Source organism: Pongo abelii, chromosome 1 (genome assembly GCF_028885655.2).
Source record: "Pongo abelii isolate AG06213 chromosome 1, NHGRI_mPonAbe1-v2.0_pri, whole genome shotgun sequence".
Lineage (NCBI taxonomy): Eukaryota > Metazoa > Chordata > Mammalia > Primates > Hominidae > Pongo > Pongo abelii.
Genome location: NC_071985.2, coordinates 97897242 through 97917987, shown reverse-complemented (window position 1 = coordinate 97917987; position 20746 = coordinate 97897242). Strand labels below are relative to the sequence as shown.

Genomic DNA, 20746 nt, shown 5'->3' with positions numbered 1-20746 from the left:
TTAGGTATATCTCCCAATGCTATCCCTCCCCCCTCCCCCACCCCACTAATAAGAGCTATCTATGACAAACCCACAGCCAATATCACACTGAATGGGCAAAAACTGGAAGCATTCCCTTTGAAAACTGGCACAAGACAGGGATGCCCTCTCTCACCACTTCTATTCAACATAGTGTTGGAAGTTCTGGCCAGGGCAATTAGGCAGGAGAAGGATATCGAGGGTATTCAATTAGGAAAAGAGGAAGTCAAATTGTCCCTGTTTGCAGATGACATGATAGTATATCTAGAAAACCCCATTGTCTCAGCCCAAAATCTCCTTAAGCTGATAAGCAACTTCAGCAAAGTCTCAGGACTATCTTTTTCAAAAGCTGTATTCTAACTTATGCCATACAGTAGGTTTTCAGTAAATGTTTGATGGATGGATGAAATAAATTGATTAATGGATGAATGTATCTAATCCAAAATTGTATCAGATTCCTTACTCTCCTGTCATTCACTAACAAGATTAAATAAATCATTTGATTCCCATCACCCTCTTGACAAGAAATAATTAGACTTCTCAAAATCCTGAATGTACACTGTACATTCCTAAGAGAGCCTTCGCTAGCCTACCTATATTTTAAATAAAATTTTCAAAGACAGGAACTGAATATTGTCCATTTTTCTATCTCACACACTGCCCTTGTTCTTTAAAAAATGACATTGTTTAAGTGTCTTCCTTGTGCCTTATCATGTGCAAAAGCCTCACTTGATGGAACCAACAATTCAGAGAGGAAGGTGCTAATAGGCCTGTTTTACAGTTGAGGATTTAGATTGTCTATATATAGTCTTTGAGGTCACTGGGCTCATAAACACAGAGCTCTTCTGATTCCAATTCAAAAAACTACTGCCTTATTTTAAAAACTGCCTTGTTACACAGTAGACATTTTAATTTCTAAGTGAAGAAGTTTAGTCACAATGATCATCACCACCAAATCTGAGGAAACCATCTTGATTCACTTATTAATCCCCTTAGCAGGGTTCTGTGGGCTACACAGGGACATGGGGTCAGGAATGAGGGCTGAGCAGAAGGGGAGGAGTGTATCCTAGGAAGGAAATGGTCTCTGACTCAATGCCACAAAGAAACCTGCCTAGCTGTGGAAGCAGGGCTTGGAAAACTACACTTGGGGATGGGAAGAAGCTGGAATAGCATACTTCCACAGGGAAGCTATGGCAAGGATCTCTGGTGTTCTCAGAAGTCACTCTTCGAGCCTTTGTCCAGGCACGAGCTCCTTAAGAATCCCCTGGCAGCTCCATGGGGACCCAGCCTGGGGGAGGCTGTGACTGGTTAAAGCTCCTTTAGACCCCCGTCCCAGAGGGAGGTCTTGGGAGCTCCCAGTGCTTCCTTAGATTGTAGGGACAAGGAGGCAGGGGAATGTGAGGAATGACCCAGCACGTGCCTGGTTGTGCAAGAGCCACCTCCCGCTCTTCCCAGAGCCAAGCCTGAGCCTATAAAAAACATATTCAGCTCCAGCACCTCATCTGCTCTGACTCCCCCAGGACGTGTGTGTGCTCCTGTGTGTGACCAGGGTGAGTGGCAACCTGGGAGCCAGAGGGCACAGGGGAATGGGAAGATTAAGGGAGGCTTCAGAGAGTTATTTCTTTGGTTCTGTGCTATTACGTGCAGAAAAGAGATATAGTCTGACTTGAGTTTCTGGAAATCTTGCCTTGGGCTGTGAGAGATGTGTATTTGACAGTTTCATCAAGGGCTTATTCTTATATTTCAAAAATGGATACTTTGTTGGGTGTGAATACTTTATTCAAGCTCATGAAGATTAGAAGATACTGCCTATCTACTAAAAGATAGAATAAGAAGCTTCTTATTACATCTGATTTTCAAGTATATATTTTCATTCAGCAGGATTTGTTTTCTTTCACTTGTTGATATATATGTGTGTATGTGTGTATATATATACACACACTGAATATTATTCACCATCACCATATGATTTAGTTTTAAAAGAGATAAAATTGCCATCCTTGGTTTTTCACAGCTAAAGGGTTTGAGTATTTCAAATTTCAGGTTGAAAAAGTTGCACTGAGATGTCCTGCCAGCAAAACCAGCAGCAGTGCCAGCCCCCTCCCAAGTGCCCCCCAAAATGCCCACCCAAGTGTCCTCCAAAGTGCCGACCTCAGTGCCCAGCCCCATGCCCACCTCCAGTCTCTTCCTGCTGTGGTCCCAGCTCTGGGGGTGGCGGCTGCTGCCTGAGCCACCACAGGCCCCGTCTCTTCCACCGGCACCGGCACCAGAGCCCCAATTGCTGTGAGTGTGAACCTTCTGGGGGCTCCAGCTGCTGCCATAGCTCTGGGGGCTGCTGCTGACCAGACCTCGAACATCACAGAGTAATCCTCATGGAGAAACTTGCAACCAGGACCTATCCCAGAGTGATGCTTCTCTTGCCCCTTTTTCTCCTTTCCTTGGGCTGACACACCTGGTGAAGTGTTTTGTCTGTTGTCATGGCCCAAGAGCCCATCCTGGATCCTGATCTTACCTTCCCGCTTTACCTCATACAACAATAAAGCTCTTTTGCCTCTTCATGAAGTATCCTGGCCATTGTCAATTCTTCTATTCTTTTCAAATCCCTTAAAGTCCAGTGCCGTAGCTGTACACTTTTAAGGATGCTTTGGTAAGAGTGGAGTGTGAGAAAGAGGTATGCTGGAAGCAGTCTCCAGAGGGGCAATCCTGAAAGAGGAGTCTCACAGTAGGGCTTCTCAATGGGACTGCCTGTGTGCACTTGGAGACTGTGAGATGTGGACCCTCTCAGCCCAGGCAGGGGCCTGAAAGGACTGACAGCCCCAGGGCTGAGCACCGCTGGCCATGTGCTGCTTGCTCAGTTTAACTCACCATGCTGAATGTAACTTATTTTCATTTTCTCTTCATGCCATGATGACAAAGTTAGAAAAATCTTTGGTACTCCAAGCAAAAAGGTATATTTAACAGAATTCTTTTCATCTGATTTAAAATGCTTGGCATGAGAATCAGAACCCTTAGGGGCAAGTTTAAATGACAACTCATTGCCACTTAACTACTCTCCAGGGAGGAAGAGTCTGTCCAGTTCTTGCTTTCTTTCATGTTCCAGCCTCTCCACGAAACAACTGTTAAATAAATACTTAAGCAGTGTAAGGCTGAAGGAACACCTCAGTATGGGCCTGCTCAGTTCCTGTGACTCAATCAATGGCTAAGTGAGGCAGAGTATGGAACGGGGATCCGGGCCATGTACCACTTTTACTGCTACACCTTCTTCGCTGCAAAGGATCAGGCCTGGAGGGTGTGAAGGAGAATTATGAGAAATACCACTCTCAAACAATATATATGAAACAAAACATAAATCAAAATAAACAAAAAAAGAAAAACTACTCTTATGTAGCTGTAAAATAAGCTGCATGTAGCCCAGCCTGGGTTTAGCCCTCCTCAGGTTCGGGTTTCCTCAGCTCAGCACTCATATTAAAAGAATTTTAGGACAGAGAAGCAGCTTGTCTGGATGACTGGGGCTCTGTGCCTTGGGGAGGAAGTGTGAAGAAGAGTGAGGGCACCACTAGGGGAATTAAAAATAGTAGTCTATCAGCAGACTGTGAGGTGTTTGTGGTGAGATGATGGGCTCAGTTTAGAGCAAGGCCCTGCCGAAAATGTGCTAATAAAGCATCCTGTCCCTTCTTCTGCATGACACGGATGGGTACCAATTAACATCTCCACCTGTGTTCTTCCACTCTAGTCCCTCCCTATCATGCTTGAGGCTTCTTTCTTTGCTCCTTTTTGTAATTATTGCAACTCCTATAGGTAATTATATGTCATTTTTAGTTTAATTTGAAATTCTCATAGTACTAATTCTGAGTCTATGTTAATATATGTATTGCCCACACTTTTTTGTTTTTCTGCGAACTACATATTCATATATTCTGCCTTATTTTTCAGTATAATCCTTGTTTTTTTTTTTTTTTTTTCTGGTCTATCTTAAGTATTTTCCCTCTGCATTAGCCAGGGTTCTCCAAAGAAACAGAACCAATAGGAGATATCGGTCTCGACAGAAATATAGATATAGTTATAGATATAGGTAGAGATACAAATTTATGATAAGAAATTGGAAATAGATTTATGATTATGAAGGTTAAGAAATCTCAAGATCTGTAGTTGGAAAACTGGAAACCTAGAAGAGCTGATAGTTCTCGTCTGAGTCTGAAGGCCTGGGAACCAGGAGAGCTGATGGTGGAAATTGCAGTCTGAGCACATGAGAAGATCAATATCCCAGCACAAAGCAGTCAGGCAGAAGAAATTTCCTCTTACTCAGCCCTATTGTTCTATTCTGGTCATCAATTGATTGGACGAAGACCACTCACATAGGGAAGAGTAATCTACTTTAATGGGTCTACAAATTCAGATGTTAATTTCTTCCAAAAACATCCTCACAGAAACAGCCCGAGTAATGTTTGACCAAATGTCTGGGCACCTTATGGCCCAGTCAAGTCTCCATAAAATAGCCAGCATACTTCTCCCCTTCCTCCTTATATTTTAATGAGCCATATTGGCTTATAGTAACACTGTTTGCTATAAGACATTTTAAATTTTCTTTTATCTTGAAAGTTTTAGACTTCTCGGTTAAGAGATTTTTTTCATGTTCTTAAATTATACACAGTCTTCAAGACTTTCTGCTAAGGTTTTATTTGCTTGCTGTTTTACTTCCTAATTTGTTAGTATATTCATTTTTATTGTGAGATATAACCTATACACAAAAGAAAAAATAAAACATATTTATGTACTTTAAAAAGAAACACAAATAATACCAACCACAGTGAGGATAAGAAAGAGAATACTGCTAGAACTCCAGAGGTGCCCCATGTCGCCCAATCACAAGACGCTTCTCCACCCCCGCCAAAGGTAAGCGTGTCACAATTTTTAATTTTCATTGTAGTTTTACCATCGATGTATGCTTCTCAGTTGAGTTTTATAAACAAGGAGTCACATTTTTATATAATTTTTTTCTCTTTGTTCAATGTCCAGTTGAGAAGGTAAACCCTACTGTATGCTGATTTGTACTTTATTCATTTTCATTATTGAATAGTATATTACATTTTACAATTATACCAAAATACATTTGTCTATTCTACTGATGATGATGATTTAGTTTGTGTCTAGTTTTTGATGAATAATTCTAATTCTGTTATGAAAATTCTTATATATGTCTTCTGGGACATATCTGGGAGGTTTTTATTTTTCCCAAGAAGTACGATTACTGGGTAGACATATTTTCAACTATCTGGATGACAACAAAATGTTTTCCAGAGGGGCTGCATTAATATTTATCCTGACCAGTATTGTATGATAATTTCTGTTGCTCTGCATCCTCACCATTAGTGGTACTGGCACACCATTTTAATTTTGTTAATCGGGTGAGTGTCAGTATCTATTACTATTTTTTAATTTGCATTTTCTAGATTATTTGTGAAATTGAGCACCTTTCATTGGCCATTTGAACCTCCCCTTTTGCTAGATTTATTTTCAAGCCCTTTGCTCACATTTCTATTATGTGTTTCTGTTTTGTAAAGATGGGTAGGCATTTTATTTCTGTATTTTGGGTACCAGATTTTATTTGTTATGTGTAATGCAAATATCTTTTGCCACTCAGTGATTACTTTAGTTATTTAATGCCATTACATTTCCACTTGAGTTCATTTGTATAAAGTGTAGGGTTTAGCTCAAAATTTGTTTTTACCTGTTGATGTCCAATTGCTCCAACACCATTTGTTGAAAAAGATACTCTTCCATTTAATTTCTTTCGCATTTTGTCAAAGATGAATTGAACATATTTGTGTAGGTCTATTTATGAGTTCTCTATTCCATTCCATTGATCTCTATGTCTGTCCCTACACCAGTACCATACTATCTTGGTTACTGTAGACCTAATATTGGGTAGAATTATTCTTATTTAGCAAGGCCATTTGATCTACCTTAGGGCCTATGCCTTCTAATATAAATTTTTAAACAAGTTTAATTTGAAAAAAGAAAACTTTGCTGAGATTTTGTTGGGAATTGTATTAAACCTTTAGCTCAATTTGGTGAAAACTGACATCTTTATTGTTGTCTTCCAATCCTTGAACACAGTGTATCTTTCCATTTATTTAGGTCTTCTCTGATTTCTTTCATCACTGTTTTCTGATTTTCAGTATACCAATTATGACCATGTTTTGTTCAGTGTATACCTAAGCATTTAAAATTTTTTGGAAGGATTATAAATGGTATTAGACTTTTGGCATGTTCACTGTTAACCTGTAGAAATGTGCTTTGTTTACTTTTGTTGATCTTGTACTTTGCAACATTTTTTAACTCATTTATTAGTTCTAGAGTTTTTGGTTTTTCTTAGACTTCTTGAGATATGCCATCAGCAAATGGAGATAGTGAACACCTGATATTTTTGCCTTGTTTTCAATCTTGAGAGAAAGCATTGGTTTTCACATTTAAGTATGATGTTAGCTGCAGAATTTTTGTAGATGGTCTTTATTGATTGGAGCTAATTCCCCTCTATTTTTAACTTGCTAAGAGATTGTATTATGAATGAGTAATGAATTTTTTCAAGTGTTTAACTGCACCAATTAATATGATTGTGTGATTTTTCTGTCTTAGCTTGTTGATATAATGGATTTCATAAATTTTCAAACGTTGATCCTGTTTTGCATACCTGAAATAAATCCCAGTTGATCATTATGTATAATTATTTTTACATATTGTTGGACTAGATTTGCTGGTATTTTGTTGAAGATTTTAGTGTCTAAGTTTATAAGGCATACTATAGTTTTCTTTAGTTTTGGACTGTATTTATGTGATTATAATATCAGAGAAATCACGGGCCTCATTAAATGAGTTGAGAATGTTCTGCCTACTTCTATTTTCTGAAAGGAGTTGTGGAAATTTCTGAAAGGAAGTGTGGAAAAGAAATGTTAATTTTTAAATATGTTTGGTAGAATTCCCCAGTGAATCCATCTGGACTTACACATTTTTTCAAGAGCTTTTAAGTAATAAATTTAATTTCTTGAATGGTGTGGGACTATCTAGATGACTTATTTCATCTTAGCTAAGTTTTGGTAGTTTGTGGTTTTAGAGAATTGGCTCATTTTTTCTAAGCTGTCGCATTTATGAGCAGAGAAGTGTTTGTAGCATTCCCTTATCTTTTTAATGGCTGCAGGATCTGTAGTGATACTAAACTTTTTATTCCTGGTATTGGTGATTTTTGTCTTCTCTCTTTTTATTTTTATGAAACTTCCTAGAGGTTCATAAATTTTATTTTTGGTTAATGAGCCTTATTGCATTAATTTCTCTCTTTTTTTTATTTTCTAGTTTAAAATTAGGCTGATTTTTGTTTCATCTTTACTTTTTCTTCTACCTGTTTCAGGTGTATTTTGCTCTTCTTCTTGTATCTTAAGCCAGAGACTTAGATTATTGTTTTGTGGAATTTATTTGTTTCTAGTGAACACTTAGGGCTAAAGATTTCCCTCTTAACACTGCTTTGGCTGTTTCTCTGTCTTAGTTAGTTTTGGTTACAATAGCAAAGGATCATAGACTGGGCGGCTTAAACAACAAACATTTATTTCTTACAGTGCTGGAGGCTAGGAAGTTCATAATCAAAGTGATAGCAGATCCAGTGTCTGGTGAGGGCACTCCTTCTGGCTTGCAGATATCCGCCTTCTCATTGTATATTCACATGGCGAAGGAAAAATTCTTTCCTGCTTCTTTTTATAAGGGCACTAATCCCATTCATGAAGGCTCCACCCTCATAATCTAATCACCTCCCAAAGGTCCCCCTTTTAATAACATCACATTGGGGACTAGAATTTCAATATATGACCTTTTTTGTGAGGGACACATTCAGTCCATAAATAATCACATATTTATATATTATATATTTGTTTTGTTCATTTCTAAGTATTTTTAAGAATTTTCTTTGAGACTTCCTCTTTAACTCATAGACTAGGAGTATATTATTTAACTTCCATATGTTTAGAGATTTTTTTGTTTTATTTCTTTATTGATTTCCATTTCATATTAATAGAGAATTAAAAATCTATTCCTTAGTAATTATCAAACCAAGAGGAATTAAGAGTTTTAATACCAGCTCAATGAACAAATAATTATCATTGTGTTAGCCTGTTCTGCATTGATATAAAGGAATACCTGAGGCTGGGTAATTTATAGAGAAAAGAGGTTCATTTGGCTCATGGTTTTGCAGGCTGCATAAGAAGCATGGTGCTGGCATCTGCTCCTGGTGAAGTCTCAGAAAGCTCCCACTCATGGTGGAAGGCAAAGGGGAAGCTGGCATATCACATGATGAGAGAGGGGAGCAAGGTGGGTAAGGGTTGTCATACTCTTTAAAAAAACAGATATCCCATGAACCAGATCTCATTACCACTCATTACCTTGTGGAGAGCACCATTCATGAGGGATCTGACCCCATAACCCATCACCTCCTACCAGTCCCCACTTCCAACATTTGGAGTCACATTTCAACATGAGATTTGGAGGGGAAAAATATCCAAACCATATCAATTATCTTTACAAAATCTTACAAGTCATATAAATGATTGGAAGATACAACATTTATACCACATCTAAACTCGAATTTCTCAAAAGAATGATAAACCAACATTAATTATAAACAAATACATGAAAGTCACAAACTAAATGCTAAGTAATTAGATCAGCAGTATGAAAAAAAGAATATATTTTGTCCAATTACTGATTAAGCTAAGAATGTAAGATTTGTTTATCATTAGAAAATATATTTCTTTATATTAACACATTAAGAGAGTGGAGCAATGACCAAAACTGATTAAATCTCAGCTTTCATGGAGCCTTCATTCTATTTGAAAAGGACAACTACAAATAGATAAATTGTAATGTGTTGACAGGTATGAAGTAAACAAACAGAGTAGAGATGGAGAATAATGGTGTTTATGTTTTGTTTTCTATTGTAGTCAAGGGGGGTTGAGAGGTGGCATTTAAGCAGAGGGCTCAGTGAAACGAGAGAGTGGATGAATTTACTATTTAGATGGAGAGAATTCTCCCAGGTAGCCGGAAGAACAAGTGTAAAGGCTGTGAGTAACAAGTATGCTTGGTATATTAGAAGATTAGCAAGTGGGGCAGAGCTGCCAGAGCCTAGTGGTTGAGATAAAGTGAGTTAGGCAATAATGTCCAAGTATGTAAGTAGGATTGGATGGGGCCTTGTACACCACAGTAAGGATATGGATTTTGTTTTAAGTGTGATGGAAGCACTGCCTTAGTTGCATCCCACAAGCTTTGATGGTCTGTGTTTTCATTTTTATTCAAATAAAACTATTTTCTAGTTTTTCTAATGACCTCCTCTTTGATGTATAGGTCATTTAGGTAAAAATAATTTTAATACTATATTTTATTTAGGCTAGTATATCCATAATTTTGCATTTCAGCATGTAATCAATCTAAAATATTAGTGAGATATTTTACATTTAAAACAATTTTATGTCTTCAAACTCAGTGTTATGCTATGGCACATCTCAATTCAGACAAGTTATATTTCAAGGGCTTTATCGTCTCATGTGGTTAGTGGCTACTGTATTGGACAGAGTAGGGCTACACCAATAGCTTTCATCTCTGTTTGGGCAACACATTCAACTGGTGACCTTTTAAAAAACACCAATGCTGGGGCCCTATTCCCAGAAATTCTGAATTAATTTGTCTACAGTTGAGTCTTGGCATCTTTTGTTTTAGGACTGCCTACTAGGACCACTGGTGTCAACCCTGAAATTTTCCTTTAATCACACCATGTTTCTCTTGTGTTGAGGTTCAGCATCACCATCTAACTTCTCAGGTGTTTCTGCTTCTCTCTCCAGTTCTACTGTGAGGTCCTGAGGACAGGAACAAGGTTAATTCATTGTATTTCTCACGTAACTGAGGCAGTGCTGGTCACAGATTAAGAGCTCAATGTGGTAGGTTGTTGCTTGTTACCACAGCCCTCTATAGCTGATGATTTGCTTGCCATAAACACCATTAACATGGGGCACTGGATTGGGAGAGAGATGGAAAATGGGAGGACATTCCTACAATAATACTTGCCAGAAAATCTGCCTTCCACAAAAATTCCATTCCTGCTAATACTCATTTTCTGAGTTAGTAACAGCAGAAGTTACTATAAAAGTAGGTAATTTCTGTCTTTACAGAGAGGAAATATAGGCTGGAGATTTAGTCATCTTCCTTGTCATCATTATCAATGTCTTCATGTTCATTAATATCAGCTAACTTTTGTCATTGTTAGACATCTATTTTACATAGTAGGTATTTCCAGAAGTACCTCGTGATTATATGTGTATATACGTATATCATATATGATATACAAAAGGAGAAATAAATCAATCTTAATGGGTTGCATGAAGAGTTGTGTCCTATATAAACCTTTTGAGAATTAGAGCAACACACACCAAATTTCTTTTTCTTGTTGGTTTAGAGTGTTTTGATGGGTAAAAGGGAAGAGTTTTTTCTATGATGGGAAAAATATTTTCCTCATAATGATCTTCTCATATGTTTGTTGAAGAAAAATATCAGTCCTTTTTTTAAAAAATAGTTGCAATAAATGCAACTTGTGTCTCTCTGTGTGTGTGTAGTTGACAGACAGGTTCCACAAAAGGTTCCTGAATTGGTAGAAGTCTCAAGTCTCTGATCTGTGCTCATGGGCTACTTAAATGTGGCAGAATCACATACACAACACAAAACAGAAAAACTCAGAAACTCCTAATCAAAAGGCCCCTTGATGGTGACACATTCCTTGGTAACCCAAATAGAAGTAAACAAATATGATAGCCTTTGAATTCCAGGCTGAAGGGTTCGTAGAAGAGAAATTCTAAAGAGAAGAGTGGCTGACTGAGGGGCATCTCTCTCCACAGCTAGGAATGGGGACTTGGCCTGGTCTAAAAGCATGGGAGATACTCTCTAAAAGAGTAAGGAGGCCTATGGCACCAGACCAGCCTCTCAGGATTGACTGACCTGGGAAAGGCCCAGAGCCTCTGGCTGAAATTTGGCTGGAATATGTTAGGGGCTAAATCTGGGGCAGTCTTGGAGCCTTTGGTGCCAAAGTTCTTCCTGAGGGACTGAGCAAAGCAAGTTCAGAGGGAGGCTTGAAAGGTAAGTACCCATAGCCTTAAACCCCTCTACTTGCCGTACATTGAGACCTTAGCCTGGGAAAAGGGTCTGATTTACAGAAAGTCTCATATAGTCACCCTCTCTCCCACTAGTGCCGAAGAGGCTATCTGGGAAGCTCATCATCCAGCTCAGGAAGAGATGAAACCAGGAGGCAGGAGAATGTCAGGCATGACCCCGCACTTGTGCAACAGCCACGTCCTGCTCCTGCCATTAGCATGGCTCATCTGAGGCCCAGCCCCAGGATCCATACAAAGTGTGTTCCTGCTGCTGGCTCCTCATCTGCTCTGCTTCCTAAGGGACATATCTGTGGCTGCGTCTGAGCCCACGCTGAGTGTTTCTATAGGAATCCAGAGGGGGGCGCTAGCGGGATGAAGACGGAGATGGAGAGTAATTCTGGAAGGGGAACAGTGAAGCGTGGAGGAGGAGGAAGATGAAATGGTGGACAAAGCCAGAAGGCCAGAAGTAGTAGTTGGCTCTGGACAAAGCAGGAACCAACCTGGGAAGGATTATCCCTGTGATCAGACAGGGAGATGATGAATGACTTGGGATTGCTACAGCCCTACCAATGGTTGGCCTGCTGGTCCTAAGCCCATTGCTCTGAAGGAAGCTTTTCTCTAACCGTGCAGATCTCAAATTTATTATTATTTATTAAACAGATTTTCTACGAATTTCTGAATTCCATTTCTAGATAGATTCATGTGGGTAGAATTGCAATGTATTTAACATGTCTTTGAGATGGCATTCAAATTTTGCTGACTTTATTAGTTCAGAAGTCACCTATTAACCACCTAACAAATACTAAGAATTTTTGAAAACTCTAGGGGTACAAAAGTAATGAAGATACACTCTTTGTCTCAAAGAGGTTTCTATACATGTCCATATTTTAGATATTCCTCTTCATCACCTTGGGGGAGGATTTTAAAATAGAAAAAATGTAATGGCTCTTGATATTAAGTTTCTGTATATGTTTCTATTTTGTCATTCAGGTTTATCGAAATCCCACCAAGATGTCCTGCCAGCAGAACCAGCAGCAGTGCTAGCCCCCTCCCAAGTGTCCTATCCCCAAGTATCCCCCAAAATGCCCCGCAAAGTGTGCATCCTCATGCCCACCTCCAATCTCTTCCTGCTGTGGCTCCAGCTCTGGGGGCTGCTGCAGCTCTGGGGGTTGTGGTTGCTGCAGCTCTGGGGGTTGTGGTTGCTGCAGCTCTGGGGGAGGTGGCTGCTGCAGCTCTGGGGGAGGTGGTTGCTGCAGCTCTGGGGGAGGTGGCTGCTGCAGCTCTGGGGGAGGTGGCTGCTGCAGCTCTGGGGGAGGTGGTTGCTGCAGCTCTGGGGGAGGTGGTTGCTGCAGCTCTGGGGGAGGTGGCTGCTGCAGCTCTGGGGGTTGTGGTTGCTGCAGCTCTGGGGGTTGTGGTTGCTGCAGCTCTGGGGGAGGTGGCTGCTGCAGCTCTGGGGGAGGTGGCTGCTGCAGCTCTGGGGGAGGTGGCTGCTGCCTGAGCCACCACAGACACCATAGGTCCCACTGCCACAGACCCCAGAGCTCCAATTGCTATGGCAGTGGCAGTGGCCAGCAGCCTAGGGGTTCTGGCTGCTGCTCTGGAGGCGGCTGGTGCTGACCTGGACCACGAGCAGCACTGAAGGAATTAGTGGGCGAAGGACCCATTGCAGCCTGGTGTTTTACCTCCTTCACTCTCTTGCCTTTCCTTTCTGTAGCCCCATCAATTGAATAAACATGCAGGTTTGCTTCTCATCAACTTCAGGCCTTGGATTTTCATTATTTTAGCTTTATGTCAATATCTGTATTTCTCAGATTATTGAAAAATTGTCTGACGTGCTTTGCAACAGTAAATTAACTTTCAAGTCCCAGTTTGATGGTGGTTTTTATTCCACTTTTCTTCACTTTTACCTAAATCCCAATCCTTTTCCCTAGATAGAAAGATAGATTTATACCTTTTAGTGGAATAGAGAAAAATCAACCAATTAAACTTTAATGAATTACTTATTTGTGTACACATACCTTCACAAAAATCTAAAATTCTGCAGTATTTGTGAAAACAATAAATAAGGATTGATTAGAATTCCAAGATAAACCTAACTTAAATTTAAAAAAAATTAGTGATGAAATAGCCAAGTCAGTAAAGTTGTTTGGACAGAAAAATCTAATTTACTTAAGTTAAAAAAATGTACTTACTGCTCCATACATTTTCTAAAGCAATATTCTCTTTCTCTCTGTCTCTCTCTCTGTCTGTCTCTCTCTCTCTCTCTCTCTCTCTCTCTCTCTCTCTATGTGTGTGTGTGTGTGTGTATGTGTGTGTGTGTTTAAAAGATTAATATTAAGAAAGCAGAATAGCATCACATCCACTTGGGAACCATGTAGAAAAGTGTACTAATTTTTGTAGCCGTTCTTATTAATTGTGTGTGCGCATACAAGAGTCTGGTTAAATAAAGTTCTATTGAAACCCAGGTTTCTTTCTTTAAGAAGCCTATTTACAGTATCCAAAAGTCAGAATTGGAATTCAATGAAGTACTATTTCCCTGTCCTCTCCCCTCTGTCCCAAAGGTAAGAAGTCCCTTGTTACAGAGCTCTGCTGACTTAGGACTTTCTCTGAGGCAGACACATTGGTAATGATAGGTCACAAGTTGCAGACCTGTCTTAGCCTTGTGGTCATGCAGGAAGTTCAAACGATTTCACTGGGAGAAAGTGCAGACTGAGGTGGGCACTAGCATGCACCCTTGGGCCTTTGCAGACTGCTGTTGAAATAAACTTGGTTTGTTGTTCCTGCTGTTGTTCTTGCACTTACTACTAATTGAAATTACATATTTATTTCTCTTTGATTGTTAAATGCCTCTCACCTTATCCCTGAAGAAGATTATACTATAAACTATTTATTATATGTAATGTATGTAATGTATGTGCTTCAGGATGTCAATGTCTGGTCATGAAAACAGAGACCATTCTAGCCACATTCTAGCTAGTTTAAACACAGAAAGATTTAATGCAGGGAATTTGTTAGAAAAGTCTTGGAGGGGCTGAATAAGTAAAAGTGGTACTTAGAGATTACCCAGAGATCTGGAAGAATTTGGGGCAGGATGTAAGACTTGCCAAATGGCTGTGCTGGCTCAGGAGAACACTGGAAACAAAACTGTCATCGTTGTTGTACTCTCACAGAGAGCACCCAGGTGTGACAGCTCCAAGATCACTCTTTGAAATTCTGGTTCACTAGTCCCCACAATGACATATTGGGATGGGGGAAAGGGTGGAGGCCAGTGGCTTTGGAAGTCAGGGGCTGGTGTGACAGGTCACAGGCTTTCTGGGACATAGCCCATCTGAAGTGAAGGAAGAGCCCTGTTCCTCACCCTGTTCCCCTGCTCTGGTTGCTGTTCAGAACCAAATGCAACTGTAATGACTACATGTGGTTGATGGGGGATAAGAAATAGCAACACCAGCAAAACTAACCAATATTCAGTTAGCATTTACTCATGTTAGGCACATGCTTTATCTCACATTAACATTTGCTTGGACTGTTTATTCTAAAGATATTTATTAAGTGCCTACTATGTATCAAGTGCAGTTTTAAGATTTGAGAATAGACTTGTGAACAAAACAGACAAAAATTTCTTCCTCATTAAAATTATTCTAAGAAAAGAAAGCAGGTGACAAACAAAATGAATAAGAAAAATATGTATTATTCACGCAACCGACAAATATGTTTTGAGTGTACCAAGCACTATGTATAGTAAGGCACTGTGGACAGAGCAGTGAACAAAAGCAATGAAAGTTCTCACCCAATAGGGTTCACATTCTGATGGGACAAAATGAAAAATACATGCATACATAAAATATATAAGTATTAAATGAAGATAAACTCTAAGGAGAGAAATAAGCTTGGAAGAGGGACAGGGAGCGCAAGTAGGTATGGATTATAATGCTAAATGGGGTCACCAGTGAAGCCTTCACAACAGCCACATTTGAGCAAAGACTAGAATGAGAAAGTCAGCCACGTGGGCATCTGGGGAAACACTGTGGGTAGAGAAAAAGCAACAGCAGAGGGCCTGCTGTGGGAGTGTGCCTGAGCATCAGACAAACTGCAAGCAGACTGGTGTAGGGTCAGAGTGAGGGGAGAGGATAGGACATGAGATCAGTGAAGTACAGGGTGTAGGGTCCAGTCTGTGCATCCCTTTTGAAAGCCTTTGTCAGGACTTTGGCTTTTACCATGAGCAGAATGAGAAGTCATTTGAATATTTCTGAGCAGAAGAATGACATGCTCTGACTATTAATGTCTTCATTTTTATAGATGAGAAAACAGCTTCAGAATGTACAGCTAATTATCTAAGGTCACACATCTAGGAACTGGCAGAGCTATGACTAGGACTGGGACTGTCTGAAAGGAGATGTGAAAAGTTCAGCTGGCTCTTTGGGTGAAGGTCTTGAAGAGGTTGGAATAAAGGTCAGAATAGGACATTTGCACACAGAGGATAGATAAAATAGTTGAGAGGGGTCCAAGAGGGGACATAATCCAGTGGGTTCTATCTGTAAAAGTTTTCTGTATCCCTTTACATCTTGAAATGAGAAGATGAAGAGACAACTTCCATTGAAAATCCGGGAGGTGATTGTAAGATCAAATGCAATGAAACAGTTCTACAATGCTGTAAGTAAATCTGAGGGACTAGTTACCTGGTGTATGTTATAAAGGAATAAATGGGTTAGGGAAAGGGTGGTGGATATTCCAGGAAACCAGCACTAGTGGGCCATTCCAGGAGACAGAGAAGTATCTGGACATTTATATTCATTGACCTCTGTGATCAAGAGGGCTTCGGTGCTGTCTTGCCGTGTCCCCAGCACAAACAGCCCATGTGACTCTGAGCTAGGTGGGGCTTGCATTCTCATGTTTGGATGACCCATACATGTGCACACAGTGGGAGTCCTGTATGACTTTTCCTTTCCATATGTGAAAACCCTCTCTGCTCCATAGAGGATGTCCTTTACAAGATGTTCCTTGGCTTTTCTTGCGGTAGTCTGGGTGGAAGTGGTGAGTGGGAATGGAGGTAAGGAGGAAGACAGGTGAGGGAACTCCCTAGCAAGCCAGCTTAGTGTCCACGTGTGGTTACGGAACATGTCCCAGATCAGATTGAGAAATTCCTGTCTAGAGACAGCTCCTGCCTGGCTGTGTGACCTCAAACAAGTTTCTTCCCTTCTCTGTGGGCCTCAGTTACAATATAAGTGCTGCCCTCTGTCCTTCATTCTGTTGTTCTACAACAGAATCTCCTGATAGTCTAGGAGGAACCGCCAATTATCACAGGAATATCTCAGGGGATCTCTGGTGCAAGCCTTGGAGCTAAGCCTGAAACAGACACACATAGACATAAAATCTAGGAGTGGAGATCACCGGTCTCAGACACAGTAGAGAGATTTCTCACTGCGTACCAACATTCCTGTGCCCTCCCTCTCTTCAGTGTGTGGCTTCTCATTTCTCCCTACTTCTTGTCCCCAGAAGGGGAGGGACCCAGATTTAGCCTTTAGATTGTCCCTAGTCCCTGATCAGGAAAAGTTCCTAGGATGAGAGGAGACCCAGAAGATGATGTCGGAGAGCAACATGTCTTTTTGGGCACCTCCCTGTTTAATCCCCTGATCTGGGTTAAAATCTGAGTCTGGTTCACACACTAAGGTGCCCAGCTTCAAATGTGTAGTGAATGTTAGGATTCATGGATGTTGGTGCTGCAAGGGATCTGAGAAATAATCTAGTATACAGCTCCTGACTATCCTGATGGTAAATCCCAAAACAAGCTAACCAGGGGCACTACAGAGGACTTGTATTATTTTATTTTCTTTTCTAGAGGCAGGGTCTCCAGTGAAGTGGCATGATCATAGCTCACCGCAGCCTTGAACTCATGGGCTCAAGCAATCTTCTTGCCTCAGCCTCTGGAGTAACTAGAATTACACGAGCCACTGTGCCCACCTTACAGAGAACTTTTAAAGATTAGCCGATCTTTCTAAGAATAGCAGCCCATTAGGCTGTATGACATAGGTATTTAGTTGCATTCTGGCAGGGGCCAGACCCCATGACCTATTTTAGTACTTTCTGCCTTGGAGATAACTCTCTCTGCCTACCTCTCTGGACTAGTTTTCCATGAATCCACAAGTCTCTGATTCTATCAGCTTGTATCCAAAGAGATAAATGTAAGGGAGTTTCTGGGAGCAGATTTTTGGGATAACCCTATGAGTCATCCTGGCACTTGCGCCAGTTATCTGACTTCTCCATGCCTTGCCTTCCCAGCCTATACAGTGGGTGGGGCACAACCCACCCACCTGTTTTGGTGGCACATAGATAAGGTGTCTCTCACCAGGTATGCTAGTACTGCTTGCAGATGTCAAACCCATTAGTGAGAGCTTGACTCCATACAGCAGGAAGTGAGCCAATCAGAGCTCACAGATGGCATGAGATGCACAGATTGGCTAACGACAGGATGGCACTGACCACATGGAGGAAGGAGGTCAGTCTGGGCTTTGCTGTCAATGTAAAGCACCCCCATTCATTCATTCACTCATTCATTTGTTTAGTCAATGTTTCCCAGGTCCTATGATGATATATGGTGGATATGTCCACAGTTAACAATTCTTGAAAATCATAGTCTCGTGGGAACAACTCCATGGAAGGCTAGGTTGTGGAAGTATACATTTCCCTTGTAGAACAAGCTCCTACAACCACAGAATATCATAGCCAGAAGGGGTCTCATCTGGCCTCTTTGCTTTAGATTGGAAGAGAAAAGGCCTAGAGACACCAGGGCACTGTGGAATCACAGGGTGGGGTGGTGGCACAATTAGGATAAGGGTCCAGGTCTTTCTATTTGTGCCTTGAAATGTCTGTCTCCAGTTTTGTTGGCACATCTTAAAATGGCTGGTCTTCTAGGGCATTTTCTTCTCTGTAAAATGGGGATATCCCATCCTACATATAATGCAGAAGGCTTCTTAATGACTGCTTGTATGTTGGGTGACTGAAAGGTATGGTTCCTGAAGCATCATGGATTGTAACACCAGAAGCAGCATGCTTTGGCAGAAAAACAAAATTTGAAGTCTCTTTTACCTGGGTTCAAATTCTGGCTCTTGCACTTCTAACTGTGTGAGCTTGGGCAAGTTATTTTTTGTTTGGGACACTATCGTGAGAACCAAATTTGATGAGCTATCCTGTGTGGTGTCTAACCCCAAAAAGAGATTGTTATTTTTCCTTTTACTCCATAAAACATTAGGTCTGGGTATGCACTGAGGCGGGACACTTAGGAGAGCAGAAGTGGAATGGCCTGGAACCACATCCCTCGTCATTTACCCCTCCCTTTGGGGAGAGGGACTGACTAGTGGGCTTCATGGTGGAAGCTGTGCAGTAAGACAAGCCCTTCAGAGGCAGGAATGACAGGAGGAAGCAGGACACCATGCCTGAGGACTCCAAGCCAGGACACCAAGCCTGAGGCAGAGTCTCCCATCTTGCTTCTTCCAAAATGTTCACGAGCAGACAGGCATCATGCTACCTGACTTTAAAATATACTACAAAGCTATAGTAACTGAAACAGCATGGTACTGGCATAAAGACAGACACATAGACCAATGGAACAGAATAGAGAACCCAGAAATTAATCCATATATTTGCTATCAACTGATCTTTGACAAAGGTGCCAAGAACACACAATAGGGAAAGGAAAGTCTCTTGAATACGTGGTACTGAAAAAACTGGGTATCCTCATGAAGAAGAATGAAATAAGATGCTTATCTCACACTGTATACAAAAATCAATGAAAAATGAATTAAAAATGTAAATTTAAGATTCAAAACTCAGAAACTACTAGGAAAAAAACTCAGAAACTACTAGGAAAAGAAACTACTAGGAAAAAAATTTAAGATTCAAAACTCAGAAACTACTAGGAAAAATAACTGTATTCCTATGTTTATTGCAGTGCTATTTACAATAAATAATAACAATAAATAACAAAGATACAGAATCAACCTAAGTGTCCATCAGTGAATAAATGAATAAAGAAAATGGAGTATGAACACACAATGGAATACCATCCAGCCATAAAAAGGAATGAAATCCTGTCATTTCCAGCAACATGGATGGAACTAGAGGTCATTATGTTAAGTGAAATTAGGAAGATAAAAGATAATGTGTTGGCAAGGATGTGGAGAAAATAAAATCTAACACACCATTGGTGGGAATATAATTTAGTACAGCCATGTGGAAAACAGTATGGAGGGTCTTCAAAAATTAAAAATAGAAGTGGCATATAATCCATCAATCACACTAGTAGATATATATCCAAAGATATTGAAGTCAGTAATGTTGAAGAGATATCTGCATTCCCACGTTTATTGCAACACTATTCACAATAGGCAATAAAAGGAATCAAATGAAGTGTAAATCAAAGGATAAATGGATGTTTAAAAATGCTATATATACACAAAGAATACTATTCAGTCACAAAAAGAAGGAAATCCTGTCATTTGTGAGAAGGTGAATGAACCTGGAAGATATTATGCTAAGCAAAATAAGCCAGGCATAGATAGACATACTGCATGATCCAATTTATATGTGGAATCTAGAAATGTTGATCTCATAAAAATAGAGAGCAGGGTGCTGGTTACCAGAGGTTGGCGTGGCTGGTAGGTGGGGTTGGGGAGATTGTTAAAGTATTCAGGGGAAGACTTTGCAGGACCTGGCTTGACATGGGAGAGGGGCTGTGAATTAGTGGGTCTTTGCATCCTCTTTGTTTAGGAAATGTAGAAGCCTTAAATCCTATGGGTCCTGGGAAATTGGGGATCTATTATGTACAAATACAGTAGAACAATTTATCTGAGAGGCCATAGGGGTCACAGTGGAGCCTGCACTGGTTTATCTAAGGAATTGACATTTGGACGAGTGCTAGGCTTAGGCTCAAGACAACTTTCTTCAGTGGGTGACCCAATACAGCTCAGTGGGGGTAGCATGGGCTCTGGAGCTGGATAGATTTGGGTTCCAATGTCACTCCATTACCTACTGATGGGATGACCTTGGCGAAATAGACCTCTGGGTCTCAGTTTTCTCTGGTGTAAAATTGGAGTTAATGAAGCCTGTCTCATAGAGTTATTTCAAAATCAAATGAAATAACACAGGCAAAGAGCCTAGGACAGTATCCACCACATAGTAAGTGCTCAGTAGATAATATTCCCATCTCTCTTTCTACATCTTCTGCATTGTGGAAAAGAAAACAGGCAGGGATTCAAGGACAATGCCATGTTCAGAAATAAAAGGCAACATATTGTAGTGATAAAGATCATGGTCTATGAAAGCAGACTCCTGCATCTGAGGCCTGGCTTCCTTACTTACCTGCTTTGTGATGATGGGTAACTCCCTTAATCTTTCAGGGCCTCAGTTGTGTCCATTTGTAAATGTACTGCCTCATGAATTGTTTGTTATATATAAAGTATTCAAATAAACTTTAGATTCTATTATTACTGTTGTTGTTGTTGTTATCACACAGTGCTCAACTGGCTGGAATTTTCCCTGCTCAGGGTTCTTTGGAATTG

General features: G+C 40.4%; 1 protein-coding gene across 1 annotated transcript; it reads left to right on the top strand.

The window, feature by feature from the left end:
* Positions 1-1522: 1522 nt before the first annotated feature.
* On the top strand, positions 1523-2530 carry LOC103891408 (late cornified envelope protein 2A). The gene is made up of 2 exons (XM_009244135.3): positions 1523-1568; positions 2062-2530. The coding sequence occupies exon 2, from the start codon at positions 2082-2084 to the stop codon at positions 2358-2360; it is 279 nt and encodes a 92-aa protein (XP_009242410.1). The 5' UTR covers positions 1523-1568; positions 2062-2081; the 3' UTR covers positions 2361-2530.
* The last annotated feature ends 18216 nt before the right edge of the window (positions 2531-20746 follow it).